This window comes from Ammospiza nelsoni, chromosome 4, assembly GCF_027579445.1.
Source record: "Ammospiza nelsoni isolate bAmmNel1 chromosome 4, bAmmNel1.pri, whole genome shotgun sequence".
NCBI lineage: Eukaryota > Metazoa > Chordata > Aves > Passeriformes > Passerellidae > Ammospiza > Ammospiza nelsoni.
In genome coordinates, this window is record NC_080636.1 from 26,224,613 (window position 1) to 26,252,479 (window position 27,867).

Consider the following 27,867-nt stretch of genomic DNA (forward strand, 5'->3'; position numbering starts at 1 on the left):
TAATAAAATAACATTGTAAACAGGGTCAGTTGAGAGAGAGACTAAAGCAGAGCTGAAATTTTTCTGTGAGTAGGGATATGAGTATCAGCCCTCAGGAAGGTTTCTGGGATTTCTTCCCCCCAGAATGGATTATTGGTCACATGTGGAGTGAATTACTGATAATGCCTCCTGCTCACTCCCTTACATGCTCATAGCTCATTAAACTTGTGAAACCACTTCAACCACCTACCTTAAATCTCAAAATACAAATTCTTACAACTATTATTAGGGTAGCTGATTTTCTCACCGAATGAGAATTCACTTGTGTAAACAGGTAGCAATAAGAAGGATATCAGCCTTCAGACCTGCAACTTCTTCTCAGTGACTCAGAGAGTGACTGAATGACTCAGACATTTTACATTCAGCAGATGTTCTTACTATAATAGCATGGCTTGAATTTTCCAGTACAATCAGTACATCTGTATTCACATCAGGGATGCATTTCATAATAGATTCCCCACAGTGGTATTGTACACTCAATTTCCAATGCTTGAGGAGCTAAATTTTAGACAAAGATAAATATCAGCCATGACACATGGACCAGTACGTATCCTCAAGAAAATCCCTATTCTAACCAATAAACATTTTTTAGAAGAACTGTTAACTGTTCCCAGGATAAATGCTCTAGATTCTAACTATAACATGACTCAAGCATATTTTCTCCAACAGGGCTTGGAACCATGGCATTCAAGGATTTTTTTGGAGTGACAGTCTTCAATTCAGAAAACGTGGAGGATATGGAGTTTTTAGCCAAAATCAGACAAAAGTAAGCAAGAGAAAACAAGGGAAAATTTTGTTTGGGATTGAGTGACTGGGTGACACTGTACAAGAATCTGTGAAACAAGCATGTACAGCAGTCAGACCTTAATTTTGATAAACATAAGATATAACTAAAGATGCAAAAGAGAAGTACATCACACAAAACAGATTATATGCAAGGCATATGTGGGCAGGGAAGGATTCACTGCATGTAATCTGGAGGCACCAAACCCCAAAAGAAACCACAGAGTTGAGAAATAAACAGTCATAAGCCAAGGACATGCTCTTGACATTTCCAGGAACCGAACACAGAGAGGAGTGTGAAAAGCAGTTTTTGCTGAGCACTAGATGAAAAGGGATTAGAACAGAGAATCAGACTCAGCTTTTGGTTCTACTGTGGTTAGAGAAGTAAATTCTTTTAAATATACAAACTGCAAAAACAAATATTCAAGAACAATACAGTTTATTTCTGTAGCATAAGCAGCCTAGTGAACCCAAACTCTTACCTTTTTCAGTCACAGAAGAACCACATTAGAACCATTCTTTCAAATAAAAATAAAGGTCAAAATATTCTCCTTATTCATAGAATCATGAATAGATAGATTCATAGATTCATAGAATCATGGCTTGGGTTGGAAGAGACCTTAAAAATCATCTTATTCCAACCCCTCTGCCACAGTAAGTCACACCTTCCACTAGACCAGGTTGCTCAGAGCCCCATCCAGCCTGGCCTTGAACACTTCCAGGGATGGGGCATCCACAACTTCTCTGAGCAACCTGTTCCAGTGCCTCACCACCCCCACAGTAAAGATTTTCTTCCTAATATCTAATCTAAACCTACTCTAAGTCTGAAGCCATTTCCCCTTGTCCTGTCACCACATGTTTTTGTAAATAGCCTGTCTCCATCTTTCTTGTAGGCTCCCTGCAGGTCCTGGAGCACAGTTCAATCATAGTCTCTCATTCCACATGTAAACCATTCCTATCATCATGCACGATGAAAAACTCAATTTTAAAAACCCCTTTTGTTTTATAGAACAAGATGTCAGAACCGACAATAAGTAGAACAATAAGGATCTCCACAGTCTGTCAGGTAGGAGCAGCCAATCTCACATCTGACTCTACATTTTTTCCCCTGGTAAGAAAAAGCACTGTGTACTTACCCATAATTTCTGCAGTTCACTACCAGATGAATACCAATCCTGCCATGCAGATTATGGAATAATAATTAACCAGGCACTATTCTTAACAGCTCCTTCTCTAACAATAGTAAATATATTATTTTACCACAGGCTATTCTGAAACTGGAAAGTTTCATAAGTGACAAAATCTCTTCTGATTTAATCTAAGCTCAGCTCTCTAGATTTGGTGGGGCTTTCAAACACTCTGACCAGCTGTAACAAACAATTGTTACAGCAACCCTGTGAGCTAAAAGGACACTTTTAGCCCCACTTTACATAAGGAATTTGAGGCACAGAAAAAAAAAATTATATTTACTTGCTTAATGTTCTGATTTAGAGAGATCTATTAGATCTATTTTTTTCAGCATACATATTATATATTTTTATCATACAGTTAATATACTGGTCCCAGCAGCTTTCACTACAGCAACTTGCACAAAATACCACAGGACTCTATAATAAAAATTTATGGACAGCGTTCAATTTAACTGGCAGTCATTCAACTTCAACAAGACACAATCCTTAGGATCCTTCCCTACCTCAGCCAGTACAAAAAGTTCCACAGATGAAGGCAGATATGGACAACAGTCTCCTTTACTTCACAACTCTTCAAAAATTTGCCTTTAGAGCTGGAGAGAATCCAGCTGGTAAAAGACTTGGTCTAATAATTTTAGGCTATATCATTATGTATACTCAGGAACTGCAAGGAGGTAGCCCAGGATACATCATCTATTTTAATTGTACCATTAACAAACATTCAAAGAAACAATTTAAAACTTCCCTGACCTTTTAAGGTAGATTTAAAGAATATATTCTCAGGGGTTTTTAATAAAAAATTGAAAAACAGTTTTCATCATACCATTTCTTCTTGTTTACTGTCACACAGAAGTCATTAGCAAAGCTAGAAGCCAAAGATAGACTGTACAAGCCTCAGTCTCCTCATCTCACAGAATGCCTATCAACAGCAAAGTCTCAGATGCCAGCAAGGGAACTCCAGCAATGGGGTCAGTGAGAAAAAGTCAGGCTTACTGCTCTCAGCTGTGATCTCACCTCTAGATCTGGATCTAGAGAACACAGCAGCACCTCTGAGGAGATGGAAATGTCTTGTTTTTAGAGACTGGCTGGAAAGCTGCCCAGTGGAAAATGACCAGAGAATGCTGGTCGCCAGCTGGCTGAACATGAGCCATTGAGTGCCCAGGTGGCCAAGCAGGCCAATGGCATCCTGGCCTGTGTCAGCAACAGTGTGGACAGCAGGACCAGGGCAATGATTGTCCCCTGCTGTACTTGGCACTGGTGAAGCCACAGCTGGAATCCTGTGTTTGTTTTGGCCCTCAGTACAAGAAAGACATTGAGGTGCTGGAGCATGTCTAGAGAAGGGCAATAGAACAGGGAAAGGGTCCACAGAGCGCAAGTCTTAGGAGGAGTGCTGAGGGATCTGGGCTTACTTGGCCTAGGGGAAAAAATGCTCGGGGGAGACCTGATCACTCTCTACAACTGCCAGAAAGGAAGTTGTATAAAGGTGGCAGTGAGTGTCTTCCTCCAAGTAACAAGCGATATGACAGGAGGAAAAAGCCTCGAGGAGAACCAGCAGAGGTTTCCCATTTCTTCATGGGAAGGCTGGCCAGTCATGGGAACAGGCCTCCCTGGTAAGCGGTGTTGTCATCTCCCTGCAGGTGTCTAAAAGATGCACAGATATGACACTTAGGGACATGGTTTAGTGGTGGATTTGGCAGTGCTGAGTTAACAGCTGGACTGGATGACCTTCAGTATCTTTTTCAAGATAAAAAATGATTCTATGACTTTATGTGTGGGCATATTAAGACCATGCTTTTTGAGAAGTTTACATCTTGATCAGTTTTGGGCTCATTTTTACAGCAAGGAAAAAGGAGATACACTTGAAATTTGGCCTGTGTATCGGGTTCCCATTGCAAATAACACACTTCTATTTATTAGAGCTAGCAAACAAAAAGTCAACGAACAGGTCATATTACTTTCCTTGAAACAGCTCAGAATTTTTGATGTAAAATAAAAAGGCCTTAAATCAACACAAGTTTGAAAAAAATCAGCCTGAACAATTAAAGCACTGCAAACTATAAACAACTGATAACGAGACTTTACTACAGTAATAAGATGGAACATAGAACAATAAATAATACTTTCACCCCAGATCTTTTCCTACACAAGAAGAAAATAAATTATTAAATGAAAACTCATAAACAGTGTAACAGTTAAGAATGGAAACATACACTGCTTTCCTTTTTCTTGGTGTGGTGAGAAGCATACCCTTGTAGTGGTGTCATTCTCAGTTTTGTTCTGGAATTGAGAGCACTTCAAAAAGTCTGGCCAAGAAGCATTCACCATACCCAGGACTGGTTCACAGCCTTCTTTTGCTGCCTCACAAAACGTACTGCAGGGCAAGAGGCCTCGACTAAAGACAAGAAACAGAGCAAAATTAAAAATTATTATTACTTTAGCAGTATGTGAAAACTTTTTAGAAAGTGCAAAAAGTAATAATAAATGCTTTTGACAAATCTTGTGCTCTACAGGGCTACACCCATACCCTTACAGTGATTAAATTTTCGACCCAACATTTTTGCAGTTTATGTTTAAATGACTGCAGAACCTCTTAGGCTTTAGCAAATCAAGTTTTGCTTTATTAATAACCATTCACAATGCCACAGAAGAATCTTTTCCTGGTACACCACAGACATCTTTCTCTTTACATCTGACTCTCAGTTGTATCTGCCCATCTCAAAACTATGGCTAGAATTCCATATTCAGTCACAAGGAAGTGGCCTGAACTGAAGAAGTTTACAGTACCCAAAAATTTACCAACTTAGTGTTTCATTTTACAGTAACAGAGAATAACATGGTACTTTTTTAGCAACTGTGTGACATGGCAGAAACCATAAGAAAGAAATTTAAAAGCTGCCAGAGCTGCCTCACCACAATGTTAACTAAGAGTTTGATGTAAAGCAATATTCACTTGCATAAGTATTTGGAAGTCAGTACGGTTGCCTTTCTCTGCTTAGTATCTAGAAAGACAAGTGCGCTGCCAGTGCTGTTATGAGTTCTTTACATACTCTGGCTGGAACCACTTTTTTTAAAAGGGCGTTTTTAGAGATACATTCTCCAAGTAATGCTTCAGAGTTTTACACAAGTTTTGCACTTCACATGCTGCAGTACTGAACTTATCTCAGAATCAAATCAAGGAATTTATCTCTAAAATTGTCTCTTGCAGCTTCCAGGATGGCAGATTATTGTTGCCTGTAAAGAACCACATATATTCTAAAACAGCCCTTCTCACCACCAGATTTTTTATTGTGATCTGTTGAAAGACGGAAAATGTTTGCACCAAAGATCACCTATATGCTGTGTACAAAACCAAGAATGGTTTCATCTGAGGACAGAAGAGCTGCCACTTATTAGTTCTGCACATTGTACTGGCAAACTAAGTTTCTCTGACTTGTAAAGGCTCTTCAGATAAAGATGTTCTGAAATACTCTTCTTCTTTTTACAGAACCTATTCAATATGCAGAGAAAGAAAGGGCACAAGAGCTCTTCAGCAGCCATTACTGCCTCCTATCTGGAGCCTGAGAAACTCCTTAAATAAAGGGGATTTGATAGGGCAAGTGACTGTCTCCAGACATTTTTAAGCTTTTCCTTCTTAGCTAATATACTAATAACACTTCTGGTTTGACAGAGGTTCCCTAGTACAGAAAAATGCCAAAAGAAATGCTGCTACTTACTACAGAATGCACTTGAGTTCCAAAATATCTGTAAGAAATAAGATGTCACAAAACTAAAATGGAGTATTGATTTGACTTGTTGGTGATAACCCTGTATTTTATTCAATCTGATATGCGTAATTTAACTTTCTGTTCATTTTTTACAAAACAAAAAAAATATGCTACAAACTGTATTAGCGTGAAAAGCATTGTAAGCAGTGAGTCTACCTCATTTACTGGTGCAATCATCAGGAGCATACCTGATGATCACAAGCAGTAATCTGAAGGCATTACATTTTGCCCAGTATATTTTTTGTTCTCAAAAAAAAGTGTCAGTAGGGACATTACTTGAATTTAACAGGTCTCTGACAGAGATCTACTAATCACAGTTAAAACCAATCTGTAAACATGATCTCTACCAGTGGGAATGGTATTTGCAAAAAGTCCCGAACAAATAAATAAATAAAGCATAAAGAGTTCTTGAGGACTCTCAGACAAAGTTTCATACAAGTCTGGAGTATTTGATATGATCTCTGTTTTTCCTGACCCACACCTAAATCATTAACTTTTAAAGCACCACACCTCAGCTATAGCCTGACATTTAACAACCAGGCAATAGTAGCATGTGTATGCCAATATCTTCAAATGTAACTACAGAAAACTTCCATCTATATGGTTCCTTGTTTTCAAAGGCCTTTCAACATACTGAACATTCTTTTAAATCAAAACTTAAAAAAAAATTAAAAAGCTATATTAAAATATAACTATGCAGAGTTATACTTACGCATAATTGTTAAAAAGCTTCTAAAAATGTATTTTTTTTTCAGAATATCTATCTGCACATTGAATTCTTTACATCTGTATGAGGAAAAATCCCAAAAATACAAAAAGTTGACCTCTTTTATTTACATGGTATTGGATTTGCATGGCAAGGTTCTTGTAGTGGGAGGGATACAGGGGTGGCTCCTGTAAGAAGCTGCCAGAAACTTCTCCTGTGTCTGACAGACCCAACTCCAGTCAGATGACAGACAGACCCACCACTGGCCAAAGCTGACCCCATCACTGATTGCTGCTGTACCTCTGCAATATTTAAGGAGGCAGGGAAAAAAATCTGCGCAAGGCAACTGCAGCCAGGAGAAAGGAGTGAAACTATGGGAGGGAAGCAACTCTAGATACCAAGGTCAGTGCAGCAGGTGGGGCAGAATGTGCAGTCCCTGGATGACTCTACTCTGGAATAGGTGGATGCCCAAAGGAAGCTGTGACCCTCAGGGACCCCACACTGGAGCAGTTTGCTGGCAGAACCTGTGACCCTTTGGTGAACCAACACTGGAGCAGCCTGAAGTTCCTGAAGGACTGCACACTGTGGGAGGGACCCACACTGCAGCAGTCCATGAAGAACGTAGCCCATGGCAAGGACTCACAATGGAGAAGTTCCTGGAGGGCTGTGTCCCCCATAGGAGGGACCCCACAGGTGGAGAAAAGGAAGTGTGTGAGGAGTCCTTCTCCTGAGAAGGAAGGAGTGACAGTGACAATATGTGATGAACTAACCACAGGCCACACTTGCCATCCCCTGCACCTCTGAGGGGACAGGAGGTAGAGAATTCATGACCAGATTTAAACACAGGAAGAAGAGAAGGCTATGAGGAAGTTATTTTAAGATTTGGGGTTACTTTTCTCATTGCCTTACTCTGATTTGATTGGCAATGAATTAAATTCCTTTCCCCACGTCTAGTCTGCCTATGACAGTAGCTGGTGGGAGATCTCTCCCTGTCCACATCTCAATCCGTTCTACATTCCCAATCCAGCTGAGGAGGGGAATAACAGAGCAGCTTTGGAGAGCACCTGGTGACCAGCCAGGGTCAACCTACCACAGACATGCACAGAACAGTAATAATTTGGAAATTACCAGTCTTCTAAAAGACAACTACGTGGTGATCAAATAACCAAGCAGAATTTTTAGCCCCTAGAGAAGCTGTGACAAAACAGAAAACATGGGATTATCCAGTGATTACTGCAATATTTGGCCCAGTTTCAATGTTGCGTCACGTGTGCTCCATAAATTAAATATTTCTGGATAGTGATCAAGTTTATTATGGACTTATTGCTTAATTTGCTGGAGGATGAAAATATTATTAATAGTCTTTATCTTGATTAGTCTTATTTACAGCTACTCAGAGACTAATCATTTTTAAAATAAACTGGCAGGTCTATGGCAATCCTACCATAATTGATTTGGCACCAGTGGCAGGCATAGAAGCAGGTTGAAACACACTAGCATGTGATTCTGCTCTTCAGGATATTAATAGAAAAGCTCCTGAAATTGGAGTTTGATGAAAGAAAGAAAATACGACATATTTTTATCTCTGTGGTTGGTTTCCCCAGACCCAAAACCCACAAGTGAGTAAATTCAGCTGCATAGAAATGCCAAAATTAAGAAATGTAGGGAACAAAAAAAAAATGAGAAATCTTCTTTACAGCTTATTAAAAAGCATATTAAAGGTAGAGAGAATATATAAGGGCTTTAAATTTGCATAAGGTATCATTGAAGAAGCTGTCTATCAGAAATTTTGTACTAAATACTCATTGAAGCACATATATTCAATACAGTATATACTCTATTAAGTGATTTTAAGTTTCCAAAGAGGTTAAACACTGTCTGAAAGCAGAATATCTGACTTCCTTGTCATGACAATCACCGAGCGTTCACTTACACTGGAACTCAGATTGCCTAATTATAATCCTACAGGGACCTGCTCCTTAGAACTCAGAGATCTTTTACATTTTTAGATTTTTTTTTTTCAGAATTTACTCCTTCTCTTCTTTGCAATCACATTACAAAGGGGTCCTCAGTAGACTCTGTTTCTTAGTGTTTTAAGTACTAGAAGTTATCAAAGAAATAATACTCCAAGAAGCTGTAAGGAGAGGGAAGATCTTCATGGTGATTGTTTTCCTCTTGCTTCAGAATTGACCACATTTTCTAAGGTTAGCTCAAGATTCAAGCTAGGTAAAGAGTCTAACTCCCAACCTCAGGAGACACTGAGGGCATGTCTTTTCTGGAAGCAGCAGCACTGTATGCAGCTTAGTTCCCAAAAGACTGGATCTGGTTCCGTGCTACTTTCAGTTTTGCTGCTTGTAAGAGCTGGTTTTAGGCTGTAAATAAGAGGTCAAATAACTCATTCAATTGAAGAGTAATGTGACCAAAAAAATAGAAGCAATTGATTGGGTCCTCCAAAAGGATACATGGAAAGAAGGAATAAAATGTCATGAGAGGGAGAAGTAGAAATTGCTAGAGCTGAAAAAAGGATTAAATAAAATGAACAATTAACCATCCTGCAGAAGCTCCTCATGCAACCTGGTAAACACAATAATATATCTAGTGCTCAATATTATCTGTGGTATTTCTTTGTGTCTTCACAATAGTATCTCCACTGGTAAAAGCACTGCTATAGACATGCCCTGTTGAGAAATTAATTATTGCAATTTTACAGGTTAAAACAATAGAAGGTAAATGATTTGCAAAAGGCTTACAACCAAGTTGTTATGCCAGAGCTGAAATGCAGCACGAAGATCACTCTGAGAACACACAACTGTTGGCTGCATTGCTAAAGGTCACATTTGTGGCTCATTAGACAACCTGACTGCAGGCAGACTGATGAACATTTTCTGCTGGTTCTCATTACTGTTCTTTCCCCAGCTTCATCCCTTCAGTTGTTTCAGGATAACTTTTTCTGTGGTCACACAATAAGCTGTATTCAGGTACTGAGACAAGTTAAAAACAACTGCAGGATATTTTGCTGTATCATTCATACACAAGCACCCATGCTAAGAATGGTGACAGATCTCAGGCCTGAGGCAAAATAAATGAACTGGTAATACAATTGTGAGAGATTACTGGGGCAGGGAGGATGAGGGCAAGGACAAACTGAAACATCATGAAATAATGGGAAGAAGAAAACTGAGGTCACTCTTTATTGCTACAGCCCTGAAATCAAACAAGTTGGAGTGATTAGCCCACACACCAGCCTTTGTGTGTTCTAACTGTCTTTAATACTTTTCATGATATTCTAACAATAATGACTTTCAGAAAGTATAAATGTCAGAAAAAGAAGTTTCTACAACAGAGCAAACACACACACACCCAGGATTACAGTTTTCTACAGTGACCATTCTTGTGAAATCGTTCTCAGTGCCCTCTCACAAGTACTTCAATATTGAGAGCAGCACAGTCACTGACAGTTTTATCAGACAAACTCATAAACCTCTCAATATCACTTCTTGATTCATGGATTTTTAAACAAATTGGTTGCTAATGTTTCACATAATCAAGAAAAATATGTATTTTTATCTTTTCTTGTTTGGTTTTCATCTCTAACTTTCAAGTTCATTTGAAAGTTTGAATTTCTATTTTGTCTCTTAGATAGGGGTTTAAATCAGAAATTTGCTTCTTTACATAATAAAATCTGAAAAGAAAGCAAGATTATTTTAGATTTTTGTATTTATTTCACTTGACAAAAATGTGTTGAATCCATATAGCAACTCTGAAAGATGGCATCTCAATTCCATGTAACACTTTGCAAAACTAAAAGCAAAGTACTACCTCCTACCTAGTTTTTAGCTTAAATGCACATAGTGTTCTCAAAACAGGTTCATGTGTGTAAGTACAAAGATGCAAAATTACCTGTAAAAGTATAGTGCTCATACTCTGAGAAACATGGAACATCTTAAAGGAAAAAAAAGGCCTCAGAGGTGAACATGGTAAAAGGCACAGCAGCTCAGTTTCCCGGGGTGGGAGCCTGAATAATGGTTAGAGTTGCTCAGACAAGATTAAGGCTGGGCATGAACTGGCTGAACTGCAGGTAAGTGTCCACTCATCTGCCCTCCACGGACTCAGCATAAGGATTTAAGGATTTATTAAGATAGTGCAGAAGGTCACTTCTAACTCATACACCCATGAATACCCCATTTACAGTCATGAAGCTTGGCAACTACAGATGAACCACAAGAGGAGTGCCCTTTCCAAGAGACTGAAAAAAGCCTGGGTTACACAATGAGAATGAAAAAGATGGAGATACTGAATGGATTGCCTGCAGCATGGAAGAACAATCTGTTTAAAGGCTATGAGAACAGAAAAGTGGCAAATCTGATTAAAAAGCTGGACTGGAATCTCTTCCGTGGGCCCACAGATTTTTTTTCACTAAGAATGACAGTTCAAATTAACTACTCCTTAACAGTTGCCATATCTTACGGCAACAGGAAAGAGACAGCTAAAGTGTTATACTTGCAAAAGTCTTAGAACACATCTGCTATCCAAGAGTACCATACCTAACAAATAGCTCACACAAAACTGTGAAAGCTGTTCAGACAGGGGGGAAATATAAACTCCTGATTCCACTGAAAGTGGAACTGAGAACAAATCCATATATACCATTAGATAAAAAAGACTCTTCTTATCTATCCAAAAATGAGCAAAGGAAGCAGCGGCTGCTGTTGAATTTTACATCTTCTACATCAACTGCTGTTATTTAACATCTCTTTCAGGCTTAGAAATGCTTTTCAGAACATCTGGCCAAACTGTGTTGATATCCTTAAGAATGGACACATACAGTCTCTACAATGCAAGTTAGAATTTTTTGTCAGCGCAATAATTTATTTTGTAGACAAAACCCAGATAAACTATTTTGACCAAAATAAGGAGTCACATCTGAGTCAGCAGTGCCCTGGCAGCCAGGATGGACAACCCTGTCCTAGGATGCATCAGGCATAGCATCATTAGCTGGGCAAAGGAGGGGATTGTCCCACTCTGCTCTGCACTGGGGCAGCCTCACCTCAAGTCCTGGGGGCAGTTCTGGTAAGACAGATATTAAACTATTAAAGAGCATCCAAAGGAGGCCAATAAAGATGATGAAGGGTCTAAAGGGGAACCCATATGAGAAGAGACTGAGGACGCTTGGTCTGTTCAGCTTGGAGATGAGAAGACTGAGAGGAGGAGACCTCATCATAATCTGCAACTTCCTCATGAGGGGAAGTGGAGGGGCAGACACTGATCTCTTCAAGTTTGGGACCAGTGACAGGACTCGAGGAAACAGTATGAAGTTGAGTCAGGGGAGGTTTAGGTTGGGTATCAGGAAAAAGTTCTTGCCCCAGAGGATGTTTGGGCACTGGAACAGGCTCCCTAGGGAAGTGGTCACTGCACCAGCCTGACAGAGTTCAAGAAGCACTTGGACAATTCTCTCAGGCACGTGGTGTGACCCTTGGAGATGTTCCTGTGCAGGGCCAGGAGCTGGACTTTGATGATCCTTGTGGGTATCTTCCAACCCAGGATATTGTATGATTCTGTGAACCAGCAAGGAACAAATTCAGAAATCCCCTCTGACTCCTCAGTCACTTTCCACGACAGCACAAGATATCACAAATTGAGCTTATAATACTCGAACAATCAGAAACTCCTAAAGCATACACTGTACAGCCAAAGCATAAATATTGCAATGTAGCATTGAAAAGAAAAAAATCTATCAAAACTTTTCACTGTGTTTGTACAATGACCATAATCAGTTGGGATGACCTGTCCTGACTACAGCAATCAGCCCTTCCAGATTTCTCTTACTGATCCCATCATTGATTCAAAGACAACAGTGAAAATAGGAGAGAGGCACTAAATTCATTAATTAGAGCTTTAGTTCAGCCATGAATCAGTTGAAATAAGTGTTATTAAGAATATTGCTACAAATATCAGCTATTTTTACAATATTGTACTATCTGCCAAAATGACTCCTAAATGAAGTCAAATTTCTGAAAATCTTGCCTAGTATTTATTATGCAAATTATGAACACACCGTTTATTTAGTTTACTCTATAGAAATTTCATTAAAAAAACAAAACAAACTCCAAAAATGCCTGAAAATCCAGGTTACAAGATCTTTTGATTTCAGCAAACAGAATTCACACTTGGGAAAGAGAAGCTGGCACAGTGGAACTGAAGTCCTGTGCATTACACACCAGTATTTCAATCACTGCATTGCTACAGGAATACTGGACTAACTGGAAGTAAATCACGCATTGCACAGCTGCTCTAAGTATTTGTATCTTCAGGATAATAAATACACCCAAAACAATACTGTACCTAAAGAACTGCCTTCCATTTCCACAGATGATTGTGAGAGGTACCCTTAATTTCATGCAGTTTTTCAGAACTCATGTTTCCCTGTGCACTTCAGAGCATTGCCAAAAAGGAAGACCTCAAGAATCAAAACAAGTTAAAATTTTCTGAGCTGCATCTTATCAGGAATCCTAAAGAATCAGACACACTTCTTACTCATCGACATTCAAGGATCTTCTCTGTCAAGTAGAAAATCATTGTAAGCCATTATCATGCTGCTTCAAGTTCACATTAAAATTGTTTCACAAACAAATCTGTCAGAAGCAGATCTCATCAATTTAAGGAAGCTGTTCTACCCCCCATCAGCCTGCTACAAAAACTCTGCCCACCTCTCTTCCCTAATTCTTTGTGCCAGCACGGCACTTGATGCTGTTACACAATGGATAGCATCAGTCACTCCTAATTTAATTCAGATCAGTTTCCAAATCCAATCTATCATGGAGCTGACTAAATACTCTTGACAGGACATGGAAAAACATGTCCTGAGATGGGGAATAACAAGCAGGAGAATAGGATAATACTGAATCTTTCAGCACCACTAGCCTTTTATATAGCAATATCTATTGTGAAACAGTAACCTGGAACATGTTCTCCAGAAAGGTTGTGAAACCTTCACCCTCAGAGATCCTCAAAACCCAACTGAAAGTGGCCCTGAGGAGTTTCATTCATCTTTAATGCTCATTCTGATGTGACCCAGAAGAGTTCCAGAAGTTTCTCTCCTGCCCACCTGCATAACCTTGTGATTCTAGTTTGACTGCCCTGCTCAGCCTGAGAGCCTGGTGCTTTCCTCTGGAGTCTCCAACAGGGCAACAATAACTTCTGACAGAAACAGACTTGTGAGGTAAGCATGTCTCACTAACTGAATCCTCAATAGGGTTTGAGTGCAGATAGTTTACAAGCTATTTATTAATATGATGGGCACTTAAAAATGTTAAAAATGAGCTGAAAAGCATAGGAATTTTTCAAGAATTCTTTAACCACACTTTAATCTGAAACCATTTTCTTTACTAATTGCTGCACAATAGGATGTACTCATATCTAGCAGAAGAGTTCTATCTACCATACTAAGATAAATTGTTACCTCATCTGTATGTTTCTGGTTGTGAGCCCAGATTTACACCAGTAAAACAGGAAGATCAGTGTTAATGCTCCTGCAATGTTTATGAAAATGCAATGTTTCACCTAAAGTTCCTACCCTACAACTATTGCAATTTATTAAATTAAATGAATTTTATTCTGTGAAAAAGCATTTTCTAAATTAGCAAACAGACATTAACAAAAAGCCATGCTAATTTTAAGAGTATTTGTAAAAGAAATGATCACTATTTATTTATAAGAAATAATATATTATTATTAATAATATATTGCATGTGCAGAAGACTGACTTATGATCTCTAGTTAATATACCAACTTAGGAACCATAAACCACAGCTTATAACAGATAATACACACATAAAATCATTGCAACAACAGGGCTGAAGGAAATCAATCAATAACATATTCATTAATAAAATAACCAGCCCTCCCGATTTTCCTTTCTGCCTCCTTCCCTTAACTTCTCTGTGCAGCATTGTGAAATATAGTTTCAAGCAGACATTTCTATGCCCAGACTGTTCTCAAAAGTGTTTCTCTATATGATAGCCTTTTAACTCTGCTGCATCCATTGCACACACATTTGAAGTTACATCAGTGGGGAGGGTGAAACACTGCACAAAGTTTTGATGCTGCCTGCTACGGCAAAGGCTGGCTTCACACACTTTGGATCACACACATAATTCTGGCCAATGCAGGATGCCAATGTCTATATTTCCATATTGCTTTTCTAACTTTTTATTTTTTAATTAATTTCTGAGTTAATCCCCTCTTTCTTTATGATGACTTATTGATAAATTATTCATACCAGTAATTCTAAACAGTTTGTGGGCAGGGAAGGGACAGTTCTCTGAATGTCAAAAACACATTCTTTCCAGCATCCTCTCCGTCCTTTTCCCCTATATTTTGTCCCTGGTTTGTCCTTCCTGACACTGCACCTGTGTAAAAGAACTGGCATCACAGAGTTAACTTAAGGCTCCATACCTAGATCCAGTACCACCCTGAGCTATTGGGAACATTTAGGCTCACCCATAGCAGCCAAGCCTCAACAGTTACACAGACTAAAAGTCTCACTCATGTCTCAAGAAGAACATGTTATACTCATAGGACAGCAGAAATAAAATTTTGGTTTTTGAAAAATTATCTTTCCTTAGAGCACAAATTGGGGCTTGAGGATTTATTTACTTCTTGATTCTTTTTCTGCGCAAATATTTCATCACTTTCTGTTATCTGCATATTGTAGATTTGTTTTGATCCATGTATCTATTTATTACCTATTCAATTTTCCATTTCAAGTCACCCTGATTTTATTCACTGTCTCCTTACATTTAGAAATTCATGTCTGAAACACTGAATTCATCACTGAAACATGTTTTCAATCATGGCTTTGCATATGACATCTGTTACTGCACATAAACACTTTCAGAAGTACACAGGAACTATCTAGTGCTATTTTACTGATACATTAAACAGACAGTTTTGCTAGTTTGAAACTCTCCCCAATGCATTACGCCTCCCAACCATGTCACTTTCTCGTTGCTGTAAATTAGTTCTACTTCACCTTGAATTAGTGTGCTATCAATTTGATGGTAGACTGGAGCTGACATTGAGTACTGACATTGCATAAAGCCTTACAAAATGTTTCTCACAACACATTGACTATCTGCCATTAGCAACTCTATCCTCAACATTTTGCTTATCAAAAAATTACACCATAAAATCATTATTATAACAAGTTCTTAAATTACATCCATTGGAAGCTTATTAACTGCTAGAAAGGACAACATTAATAAAAAAATTATTCATTTGTTTTGGTGTTCTGGGCTTTTTCAAGTAACACAGACCCTGTGTATTCCTCAGTTTTTCTGCTGAACAATAACACATCAATTCCCTTGGGAGGATGCTTTAAATCAACAATAACAAGACACACAAAAAACCCCAAAAACTAGCAGACAGAGAACACTATTTATGTGGGCAAGCATTTGCAACACTATTACACTCTAATTTTTGTGTTCCTTTTTGACAGGTTTTGACTATACATGTTTTTCATTAGCTGGACCTCCAAGGTTTTGTGGTTCAAGTCACAACTGCACTTAAACAGACTTAAAAATTTAGATTTAAAAACTGAAGATTTAAAAACTGAAGACCGGATTATGACTCTGTTATATCCAAAGACAGATTTTACAACAGTGTGGGTTTGTTTTTGTCACACAATTCGTCTGCTGGATTCTGAAGGGCTGCAAGCCAAGTCATGGCAACATTTAAAACAAAAGACATGATTTCAAACATTCTATGTATAAACCACTTCATCCACTCAACATCACCTCTGCTTTATTGTGAATTGAATTCTAAATTCAATTCTAAACTTCTGTATCTCCTTGGCAAACAACTACTGCCAGAACTACAGCTGGAATAGCCTTTGTGGGTCATGTTAAATTCCTTAGGCTAAAGAGGCGCCATTAAAAAGGAAGTTGATTAAGAGCAACTTGCACAGGATGCGAAAGACAGGACTGCAAAACCCAGGAAACAACTGGTAGCCACTTATAAGCATCTGAGAAAAGTCTCTACCCCATGTGCCTGGATCATGGCAAGAACTACACCAGATGAAGTCATGAGAAAAACACAAAGAGACAACACGGTGGTAGGAGAAAACTGTCCCACCTTATTCCTTGGAGAACTGGAAAGTGATTGCCAGCAGTGCAGTAGCTTAATGTTTAAAAGGAAATACCACCAATTTCAATGAAAGCATCTCTGATAGGTTTATGAGAGAGGATTCTAAATGTCCTTCCAAGAGGGTTTCTCAATACCTTTTCTTCAAAAATTACTCTGAAGCTAACTTCATAAATGTGTAAAATTTCAACATTTCTTAAAACTGCAGAATGGCAAAGTTACTTCTGCATCTATAATTTGACATCTCCACACAGGTTCACTATAAAAAGACAGCATAAAAGCTGGGTCACAGACTACCTATGGGATTGTTCATTCAGAGGTCCTAGCAGCTGCTGTTTTGTCTTGGCATATTTACCTGCTTTTGTTGCCAAAATCAAGTGGATTAAAACAAAATTGAAGCATGCCAGTGGAGGATTGCCTATACAAACTCATACATATCCACACATCATTCATACACAATTAAACCCATTGTGGACTTTGTGTAATAGATATTAACTCAAATGTATGCTGATAGCTTCCTTTTCAAAGCCTTAAAACAAAAATTCTCATTAGCTGTGTAAACAAGATCCATGTGATCAGTCAGCTTTTTCTCCTAAACACTTCAAAAAACTCAATTAACTCTAAAATGTAGGTTTTTAATAACATCTCATTATTTTAGTAAGTTTAGCTGTTATAAATGTGATAAAAGATAATTAATTTTACTGTCAGCAGGAAAAACAAAGAACATGGATAAGTTTCAAGTGAAGTTCACAAAAACAGGAAAAAGGAAATAACCACACCACTGGTCTCATTCATGGATTATACTAAACATGACAGGCAGATATCTATTACTCTATGAAGATTGATTCCTTTCCATTTTCTAACAGGACATGAATGAAATTGTTTTGAACAGTTGACAGCTTTTAATAAAAGACACCACACGTATTTCTGGATTTGTTTTTTGGACCTAATATTTCATCCTATTTTAAGCCCACAGCAAAAATCATACTATTTGGTTTTTCCTTTTTACTAATTACAGAAAAAAGATTAAGACAATCAACCAGAAAAAAATTAACTTATTGCTTTAGAAAATCAATGTATTTAATTGCTTAAGAAAATCAAACACAGAATCGAATTTGCCACAATGAGTCATATCAGCAGCTATTCAAAGAACATTTGACTGCATAAAAACTATTCACAACTTCTTAGAACCTATTTAGTATTAACCTAATTTTCATTAGTTAATTTCTCCCATTCCAAACATACCATGTTGACCTATTCTGACCTCTTTGGTTTTCTACAAGTCTTTACCTGGCTACTGCAGATACTGTAGCATAGATACTACAGCATAATAAAATATGTTGCATATAGATATTTACATCTAACTCTTTCCTAGAAAGAGTTAGAAAATCAAAGGAAGTCTTTTCCCTTTATTGTATTGTTTTGCTCTTTAGAATTAATCTGAGGGAGGAAAAAAAGGTTGACTTATGGCAGAGAGTTTTGCCATACATTCACTGTGCATTAGATCACAAGTGAATAAATAATGAAATTAATTTTCAGGGTTTAATCAAGATGAAAAATAATGTTGTTCCTAAAGATACAGGCTATAAATGTTACTGAGTAGTTCTCTGCTCTACTGCAAATTTCTTGCTCAGTTTTGGCTTCCTAAGCCATTAATGTGCCAACATTACTTTCTCTTCCCATCCTTTACTTGTTTTCTTCATGTTGGCTGTAAAATTCTGGAGGCAGGATGCTGCCCCTCAGTGCATGTTTGTACAGCATCCAGCATAAAAAGCCATGATCTCAAATGGACTCTTTGAGCCCTAACTGAAGACAAGCCATTTCACAAGCCTGTTTTCAAAGATATCTGACATGAAAAAAGCATAGTGAACAAAAAAGTACAGAAAGGCAAGGTGCATTGGAATTTTAGTTTGGGAGCACTTTTTTAATTTGCATTGCCCTAATACTATTTTCTAGCCTAAATTAAGTTTGAATTCCAAAGATAGGAGACTCTGAGGAACTCTCAATAGAAGACATTTCCTCTGCTTTCTGGAATATACTTCTACAAAGAGGATTAATGCAAGTACTCAAGCTATTATTTCTGTTTCTAAGGCAGCACGACAGCACAGGGGTATGAGAATCCATAAGCTCCAAATTTATCCCCAGCACAAAAAGTCAAAATAAGACATGTATATGGGCCTTAAGGATCTTATATAGTCTGCCTATTTTTCCAAGTCTTTTGATAAAATTTGATTTTTTCATAGAGTGGAAGAAATATTAGAAAGCGTCAATCAACGAGTCTGTTTGCATTATGCAGTAATAAGCTGACCCACTATAAATTTCTCTAATGATTTTAAATCTTTAAATTTTATATTAATTTTGGCTTTAAAATACATCCTTTTTTTCTTTTTGAAATCTGAAAACATTGCAAATTAACTTTTATTGTCTTCTTGAATTGTGGAATCCAATGCATGTGAGTTGCTATATATAAACATCCACTATGTTGCAGTAACTGACCTTTGGCCCACTCTTAGTGTCCTTCAGTGCTGAGGGAGAATTCACTAGATTAAGTCATTAATCATAACCAATAGCTCTGAGGACAGATCTCTCCTACAACCAAGTACCAGTGTTGCATGTGATGGTCAGAGGATACAGACTATTACTACCCAAAGGGACAAAGTTACTACTGGGAATGTTTTAGATGTCATTAGCTCAGCACATCTAGTTTAAGGTGTTCTTCCACTACTGGTATTAATTTTCATGTTTTCTTAGCAGTGCTAATGGACTGGGGTCGGACAGGGCTTTTAAAGGCAGATTTTTAAGTCGTATTGACTTAAAGATCTCATCCAACCACTCAAGAAGGATGAAGTTGCATAACACCTTTATGTAAGCAGTCCCTTACTACAAAAATTATGGGTAAGCATGCAAAAAAGCCTTACAGCACTTCAAATTTCCACTTTCACACAGGTTTTAGTCGTACTTTAAAAATTTTTCTGTACTAGAAAGTAGTATATAGATACTGTTACATACTTTAATTTTTCTGTACTAGAAAGTAGTATATAGATACTGTTACATACTTTCTTAAAAGAGCAGGGATAGCTGATTTTATACGCAGTTGCTGAAATTAAACATTGCAATCTTTTAAAATTACTGAATTTTTAATGTCACACATGGTTTCACTGCGGTAAGATACAGAAGAACATTTCTGAAGAGCAACAGTATTGTGGTAGTATTTAGAACTCCTCGTACCTAACTACACAAATACTGACTATGCTCTCTGCCTTGAAACTTAAGCTCCTTCAAGTGTTAATGAAAACATTGTCTATAAATACATGAAAAATAAACGGGAAACAGACATAAGTTTAAATATCAGAGAAAAGCTATGTAATGACAGCTCACTGAATGCCAAAGATTAGCGCTTGTAACTTTCCTTCTTGTTCCTTCTTGTAACACACTGCCACAATTATTGCTCCCATGGCTGCAAGCTGCCAACAGACTCTCAACAATACCTAAGAATAGACATGCAGGCATCACAGGAGCTTCATCTCTTCCACAGTGTGTAAACAACATTTGTCACATTAAGCTTTACATACATTAGGGACAATTGCTCCACAAAGCAAAGAGAGAACAAATGAAAAGTGATGATCAGATATAGAACGGCTGACGTTAGAATGAGCCAGCTGTAACTGATGGCAGGAAATAATGACGATGTCAGTAACAGCTGCTCACAACATGAGGGGATGTTTTGTCACACTGTATGTTCTAGACAACAACAGCCCCCCAAAAAACACTACAGCAGATGGACGTTTCTGCATTCATTACCACCAGAGGCTTTCCACAGTGACTCTTCTGCTTCGCTATCTTTCTGCCAACCAGATTCCCTTATTCAACAGACCTAACAGGGGCTTGTCTCTTTCATTTTTGGTATCTGCACTCAGCATATACAAAGTAACTTCCCCCTACTATGTTATATGCTTTTCTCTAGATCTCACTGACAGGAGTTATGGGGCAGGGAAGGGATGGTGTTAATAACTACTTTTTGCAGATCTGATGCTCCTTAAAATAAATTATTCTTGGCTGTAAAATATGTATTTGCCTGGAATAATTTGATGCTACAAAAAGGACAGTAATCACAAAAATCACTTAGTCGTCTACAGAAGAAAAAAAAAAAAAAAGGTATTCTTGTTTAAAGGAGAAACCAGAATTCAAATTAGGACAACTGAGGTTTAGCAAACTAGACTTAACTAACACTGTCAATCCACTCTTACTGTTCTTCCCGTGGTTGCCACTCTGACTGCAGTCACTGCATTTTCAGTGACATCCATGGCACACTCCGGAAACATGATTACTAAAACTGAAGTCAGATTCTAATATAATCTTACATCATTTGCAGTCTCACATTGGACCTTCTTCCCCACCAGTCTGCAGGGGCAACAGTATTTTCCACCAAAAAAAAAATTAAAATACAAATAGAGGAACCACTGTGACCTCCAAGACATAAAACAGCAAATCAAAATCCAGTTGCAGCTTTGACATTGTTAATTAATGGGGGAAGGCTGCTGCTATAGAAAGCAGGAAAAACAAAAAGAGAAAAGAGGGGGAAGGGGGAAAAGGAAAAGTCCAAAGAAAACCCCTGACTCTTGAATGTCAAAGTATTTTGGTTGACTGAAAACCAGAGCAAAAACATGTCTTCAGGAAAGAAATGGAAAAGAAACATACAAAATTTATCCTTCCACCATTTCACTTATTTGATTGGTTTAAGAGTTTTGCACTTTTGATACACACAACTCACTCCCAACAGGTTTGTGAAAGTCAAATTCCAAAGAAGGCAGAATAAGTAAAGCAGCAAAGAAATGGCCTATTCTGTTGCTGAACATTTAAATGCATCAATATATTACCTAAACCCACTTTTCTTACTTTGTTCAATAATTTTTAGAGAAAATAGGTAATGTAAGGCTGTTTTTTATCAGATTTGTTAAGTAGAAAAATTGTATACTGAATTTGAGCAGAGGTGCTATAACTAAAAATGCGCTCAATTAAATAGGGTTAATTTAAAATAGCTTTTGGTAGGCTAAAGATATGTACACCACAAAGATACGTACACTTTGCATTTGTTTTAAACCACTCAGCCAGTCTAAACATCAGTCTAATTCCACTGTTATCTGTGCTGCCTTTCCTCCCACTAATCCTATCTGTGTAACCATCCTCTATCCTGGGTTAATTTTCTGTCACTTTAGTGAGCTTAATTAGCCAGTCCAGGAATCATTGTGATGCACTTCAGGCACATATTGCCTGGGGTGAGATAGTACCTTTTATTGGCAACTGAATTTTTGACCAGTTCTCACAGAACTTTCATAAGTATCCTACTCCTTCTAAACTGCAGAGCTGTCAACTTCCTGGGCTTGTTATGTTGTTTGAAACACATTGAAACACTCAATTGTCACATTCTCTTCCACTAAATTTCACAGTGGAGGAACTGGAAATAAAAAATGAAAACAAGGAGAAAGAAATCTATCCTCTCTCTTTCACCCTCCAGAAACATCAAAGATCGTGTACATATATTTAAAAAATATTCCTTTTCCCCTTTTTGTGTCATGTTTGATTTCAGCTCTGCTAAATGTACTGATCCTATTTCAAATCAAACTCAATTTAAAACTGCATGCACATTATACTAATGTTATGAAATTATGTAAATGCAGAAAAACATACACTCATTAAACTTCCAGAATAGTTTGTCACCCTGAACATATCCTGCTAATTTAATACCCAAAATTTATTTAAAATATTAACTTTGCTGAAGGAAATGACTGAACAAATTTAAAGTTTAACAAACAGCCAGCCCAATCTATGACAACACTATACATATCCAAGGCATTATTGTTACAAAACATTCCATTCTGGCACAGCCAGATTGGAGAAATTAGGCAGAAGAACTCTGGACAGGCTTCTTTAGGAAAATAAGCCTGATTGCCCCAATATCACAATTTTAGTTTACACAGTGACAACATTTTTCTAAAAGAGCTCTATTACAGTTGGCTTATCATGGCAAAAATGTTGTCAATAGCTTTGACAGACAGGAATTTTGCAGTGAGGTCATAGGCTTAGTTTGGATCTCCCCTTGTCTGATTAGACAGAGAGTATTTTACCGCGACTGGCTCTAGCCACTGATGGATTTTCATTCCCAAATACCTGTCATCACCATCACTGATGCATTCAGGAAGAGCAAGGCTGCAGCCGAACAGCATGATGTGCTGATAGCAGTTGAGACGATTGAGGTAACTGAAGAACTTCAGGAACTTTTCCATTTCAATACTCTTGACAATGGAGAGAACTGAAGTGACAGTGGTGTAGTTATATGGCAGCATTTGGCACTGGCTGTTGGTGATATTTCTGCAGGCACCTGTGATATCAAAACAGTATATTCAGAACAACAGTATGACCACTGAAGAGCACGTATTGAACTGAATAGTTAGTATATATAATATATAAACAATGCTGGTATCTCACAGGTAAGATTACATTCCATAATGCTATTATAATACAGTCAAAAAATAAGAAAAAAAATACACCAGAGAAGCTTAGCTTAGAAAACCAAATAAGCTTTTAGCTATTTCTACAATCCTCTAACTTATTACAAAACTGGAATAGAAATAAAACAAATTTCTTTCTGACACAGCCTGGATACAATAAAATTCAATGGAAGCTGAGAATAGAAGTCACACAGAAAAAAATGGGTTCTGAAGCTGCTCTGCCTTTAGCATTAGCATAAAGCTTCTCTTTTCACTACCATTCTACTTTGATAAGTAGAAATTTTATCAAGTGAAATTTCATCAAAATTATTCATGGGATCATCAGGCATCTCCTGAGGCACAACTGCAAGACAGTCCCTGCCACAGCATGTGGCAAGAAGTAAAGTACTGACATTTTTTGCTGAGAACACATGCATGGACTGCTTCAGACCTTTTTAAAATTTATGCAGTCCTGACAGAGAAGGGCGCAGTTCCTTGGAGCTATCTGATCCTTTTGTGGTACTCACTGGCTGGACAGCAGAGCAATGAATTCAAAATTCATTGATAAGAAGAAGGAATTTTGTGGCAATTATATAATTTTTAAAAGAAAGAAGATAATAAATCCAGGACCTGTCCTTGAAACAGAATGATCACACAGAGAAAAATATAAATAGTCTCTATCCATCATTCTTATAGGATCCTTTCATGCACTGTAAGGCTGCAATTATGGGGATTATAAACTAGTTTTGGCAATACCTACAGGAAGGTAAGAAGAGCAGTGAATGGGAATAACAGCATGTGAAAACACTGTTGATCAGAACAGCATGGTCCCTAGTTATATGGGTCATTTCTGACATTCATCTGAATTAAGAGTTTTCTGTTTATCACCAGCAATTGCCAAATGGATTGAACTGGTTAAAAAGTGCTTTTTTCTACTCCAACAATTGCAGTGCAAGTGTACAGTTTCATGTTCAGTCCTGCTGAAACTAATTTAAACCACACATTTTCCCTTTCCCATTTTCCTCTTCAAATTGTTCCTACAGCCTGCATCTGCACAAAATACATTGAACTAGCAGGCTGAGCTGACTGGAAATAACCACGTACCTTCTCTCCCAAAAGACAAAGTTCATCATAGCCCCCCAAAAAAGCAACTAGAACTGCAGCTAAGCTTAATCACTCTTTTTAGTTTTAAAAAACTGAGCCATGCCTGTAATGATCATAAGGCCATAGTTCCTCACCCAGAAGGGATTGCTGCTTCCAGATCTATGAGGCCATGCAATGAACTAGCTCTACATATCAGCCTGCCTGCCTTTTCTCTCTTCTCTTGCACCACAATGTTGTTTTTTGGTGGGCACAAGGTGAAAGAAGAGGAAGAGGAGAAAAACAACTATTTCACTTGGATCAAATAATTTGATTGACCGGCTTTTTGGCAAAAAAAATTTTTTTTCCAAGAGAGGAGAAGGGGTGGGGCAGTGCAGTGACAGAAACTAGAGGTTAAGATCAGAACTGCAGAAAGACAAAACAAGAGTTAGTACAGTGAAATCTTGTGGCTGGAGGGTGATGTGATATGTTTTAACCATTGCAGTAACCATCAAGGCCACAAGATCCTTGTAAACCATTACCATTTATTGGCTAAATTTGCCTTTGACAGAAATGCTAATAGTACTTCATTCTATATCAGGTGTTGTAATAAAAACTATCCCTTTCTTCAGACCTTGTTTTTCTTGTAGTGTTAAAATTTTTGAGTATGACACTCCTAATGATTTGATTTTAATAGTCTACTACCATAGAATTAGTTTCTTAAATTTCTTGAGATCTGTTATCCTGAACTTAAGTGTATTTTTCCAAGAGTCCAAAGAGTACCCAAATAGTGCTCTTCCTACCAGTTGAAATGGTGGGAATTTCCTCCAGAATTTATTTTATTTACAATTAAAATAAAATTTAGATACAATTTCTCTCACTTTACTCACTTTATTTCTCTGGATTTTGCTTCCTCTTACACAGTTTAGTGCAAAATCTGCCTGTTTTTATCAGCTTTCTCAGTACCAGGTGTAGGTGGCAATGGGGGTTCACAGGCTGGACTCTGTGGCCAGAGACCAGAGCTGCCCCATGGCAGACATGGACAGCTGCACCTGGCACCCAGCAGGTAACCACAGGACACAGCTGTGAGGGCAGCACTGCTGGGAGAGCCAAATTCTGCACTGGGACTGAGTGAGGAAAATGGAAGTGTGAGAAAGAATCCTGTAACACTGAGCTGAGAGAAGAAAGGGGAAAGGCTCTTCAGGTACCACAGCAGGAATTTCCTCTGCAGCTCATGGAAGGGAGCTGGGATGGAGCAGTTTTCCACTCTGCAGCTTGTGGAGGGCTCTGTGCCAGAGCAGGTGGCCATGCCCTGAAGGAACTGCAGCCTGTGAAGAAGGCTTATCCTGAGGAACTGCAACCCATCCAGAGGGCCCACACCAGATCTGCTCTGGAAGGACTGCAGACCATGAGGAGATCCAGCAGTGAAGCAGGGAAAACTGAGAGAAGGAAGAAGCAGCAGAGTGGAAGTCTTAGGGACTGATCACAACCCCATTCCTCATCCTCCTGTGCCACTCACAGCAGGCAGGAGGTAGAGGAGTTGGAAATGAAGGAGTGAAACAAAGCCTGTGAAAGAAGGGCAGGATGAGGGAAAGTGTTTTAGTTCTTATATTTTTTGTCACTATTCAGTTCCGGTTTTAATTGGCAGTCTTTCAAATAATTTTCCTGGGTCTGTTTTGCACCTGATAGCAATCCATAAGTGATCTCTCTGCCTTTCACTCAACCTAAGATATTTTTCATCGTTTCCTGCCTCCCACTGTCCTGTGGAGGGGACGGAGTAAGAGAGAAACGGGGTGGATATCTGGCAGCCCATAAAGAGAAATCCACCACAGCCTAATAGAAAATGTCCTTTCTTTCCAAATTCAAGTAGCATGAACATATAATCGAGAACACTTTTTGAGAGACAATTGAGAACTGAAACAATTCTACAAAGTTAGTTTCATTTAATGCATTGCTGTATTGTCTCTTTAAATACTTAGCTGGCCTAGATCCCACTTTGCCATGTCATATTTGGATAATTTTTAGGTGCTTCTCACTGCACGGAGGTGACCATGGCAGGGAAGATAAACTCCATGCCAACCAAGCATAACTTAAATAGAGACCTCAGAGTCATGTGGAAAAAATTCAGTGATGTGGGGAGAGAAAGGGAAATTATAGGTCACCTTTCTGTATGGAAGGCTAGACAGAAGCAAGGACAGGGACACATCAAAGATGGAGTAACAGATTTAGGTCATTTGGATAATTCCCACTACAGGTTAAAGTTCTCATGAGTCTCAGTGTCAGACTATATTGACTATATAAGAATATAAATCAAAGGAAAACTTTACATGGACAGAAAACCAAAATTAAACTGTGGAAGGAAATAGCTTAAAAAATCTAGATTTCAATTTTTTTCAAGCCTGATCAACATCTCTGTATAATTTTTACTATTTCCTCCAGTCTAAAACTCTCAATCCCTCTAACAAGCACTCTGTTGGTTAATCTGCAGCTGTTGGTGTCAGGACATGGTTTGAGTCATGGTTAAAAGTCAATAAGGAAACATCACAGAGAGTTTTGCCATCCTACTCAAAATATACCAGTCAATGTAAGTCAGTCACAATTTTCTTTATACTTTCAGTTTGGATCCAGTTCACTTGGCTTTGTTTTTAAATCAGATAGTTAAAGATCCTTCTTTTGTTTTTTTTTAATTTTTTTTTCTGCTTTCCTTTAGTATTTCCCCTTCAAGACTCCTAAAAATGCTTATCCTTTAGCCATCTGTCCTGAATTTGCCATCATAAATAGTGAGATAATGAAAGCATTTCATTTCTTTGACAATTTCAGCTCTTCAGTGCCTGAATGATTCTTCCCATCTATTGGAGACCCCTGCAGTCTCCCCCATCCCGAGTCTCTCTTATTCTGGACACAGTGGAAATTACTGTTTATAGAACATAACCTCCTGTGTGATTATATTTCCTTTTGTATTTTATCTTTACCTTCTCTTCACTTTCTGTATTGCAATATCAGCTTCATCCTATAATTTCTACAACCTTGTATTGTTAATGCAGCTCTTATTTTCAGATAGACCTTTTATATCCCTATTTGTATACTTTCTCCTCCACCCAAGATCTCAGAAATGATCTAACAATTATGACATATAACAAGTGCATATTACCTTTTCAATCATGACTGCAATTTACTCTTCAACACATCCCACCTTGCTTGTGATGCTTTGTTATTTTCTGCTACTTGGATTTCATCCAACTTTTCTGCACTTGATGGTTTATGGTCTAGGTAAGATTTTTGAAAATTATTTACACAAGAATTTTAAAAACACTTACAAGGGTGTAAGCTATTTAGATACATATAATTTCAGCCTATTTCAATCTATAGTGACTGGGGTGCATTTTTTGGACCAATGTCTTCATTCCAAAGAACCAATACACTTTTATGTCCCTTGAGCCTCTGTTTCTTTTTTTTTTCCCTCATGGAATGCGGAAACACTTAGAACACAAATACTGCAAATGTACCTTTATCTAAATAAAAAATTAAACACTTGTTTTCATCAGACTGCCTTGTCATCCTACCAAAATTCAGTCTATCTAAATGAATCACACGTGTTTTACATGCAGTTAAAATTGCAGATACTAACGAAAGCATTACAAAGACTGTTCCTAACTTTATTTTCCTATACATTTTGT

General features: G+C 37.9%; 1 protein-coding gene across 2 annotated transcripts in view; it reads right to left on the bottom strand.

Annotated features, from left to right (window-relative positions):
• The window catches only part of CORIN (corin, serine peptidase), a 118,355-nt gene that overhangs the window by 55,113 nt on the left and 35,375 nt on the right, over nt 1-27,867 (bottom strand). For both annotated transcript variants that reach the window (XM_059470028.1, XM_059470027.1), the window contains exons 4-5: nt 22,791-23,001; nt 4,223-4,404 (exon numbers count right to left, since the gene is read on the bottom strand). In XM_059470028.1, coding sequence (XP_059326011.1) covers nt 4,223-4,404; nt 22,791-23,001 — 393 coding nt within the window. The remainder of the gene's footprint in view (nt 1-4,222; nt 4,405-22,790; nt 23,002-27,867) is intronic.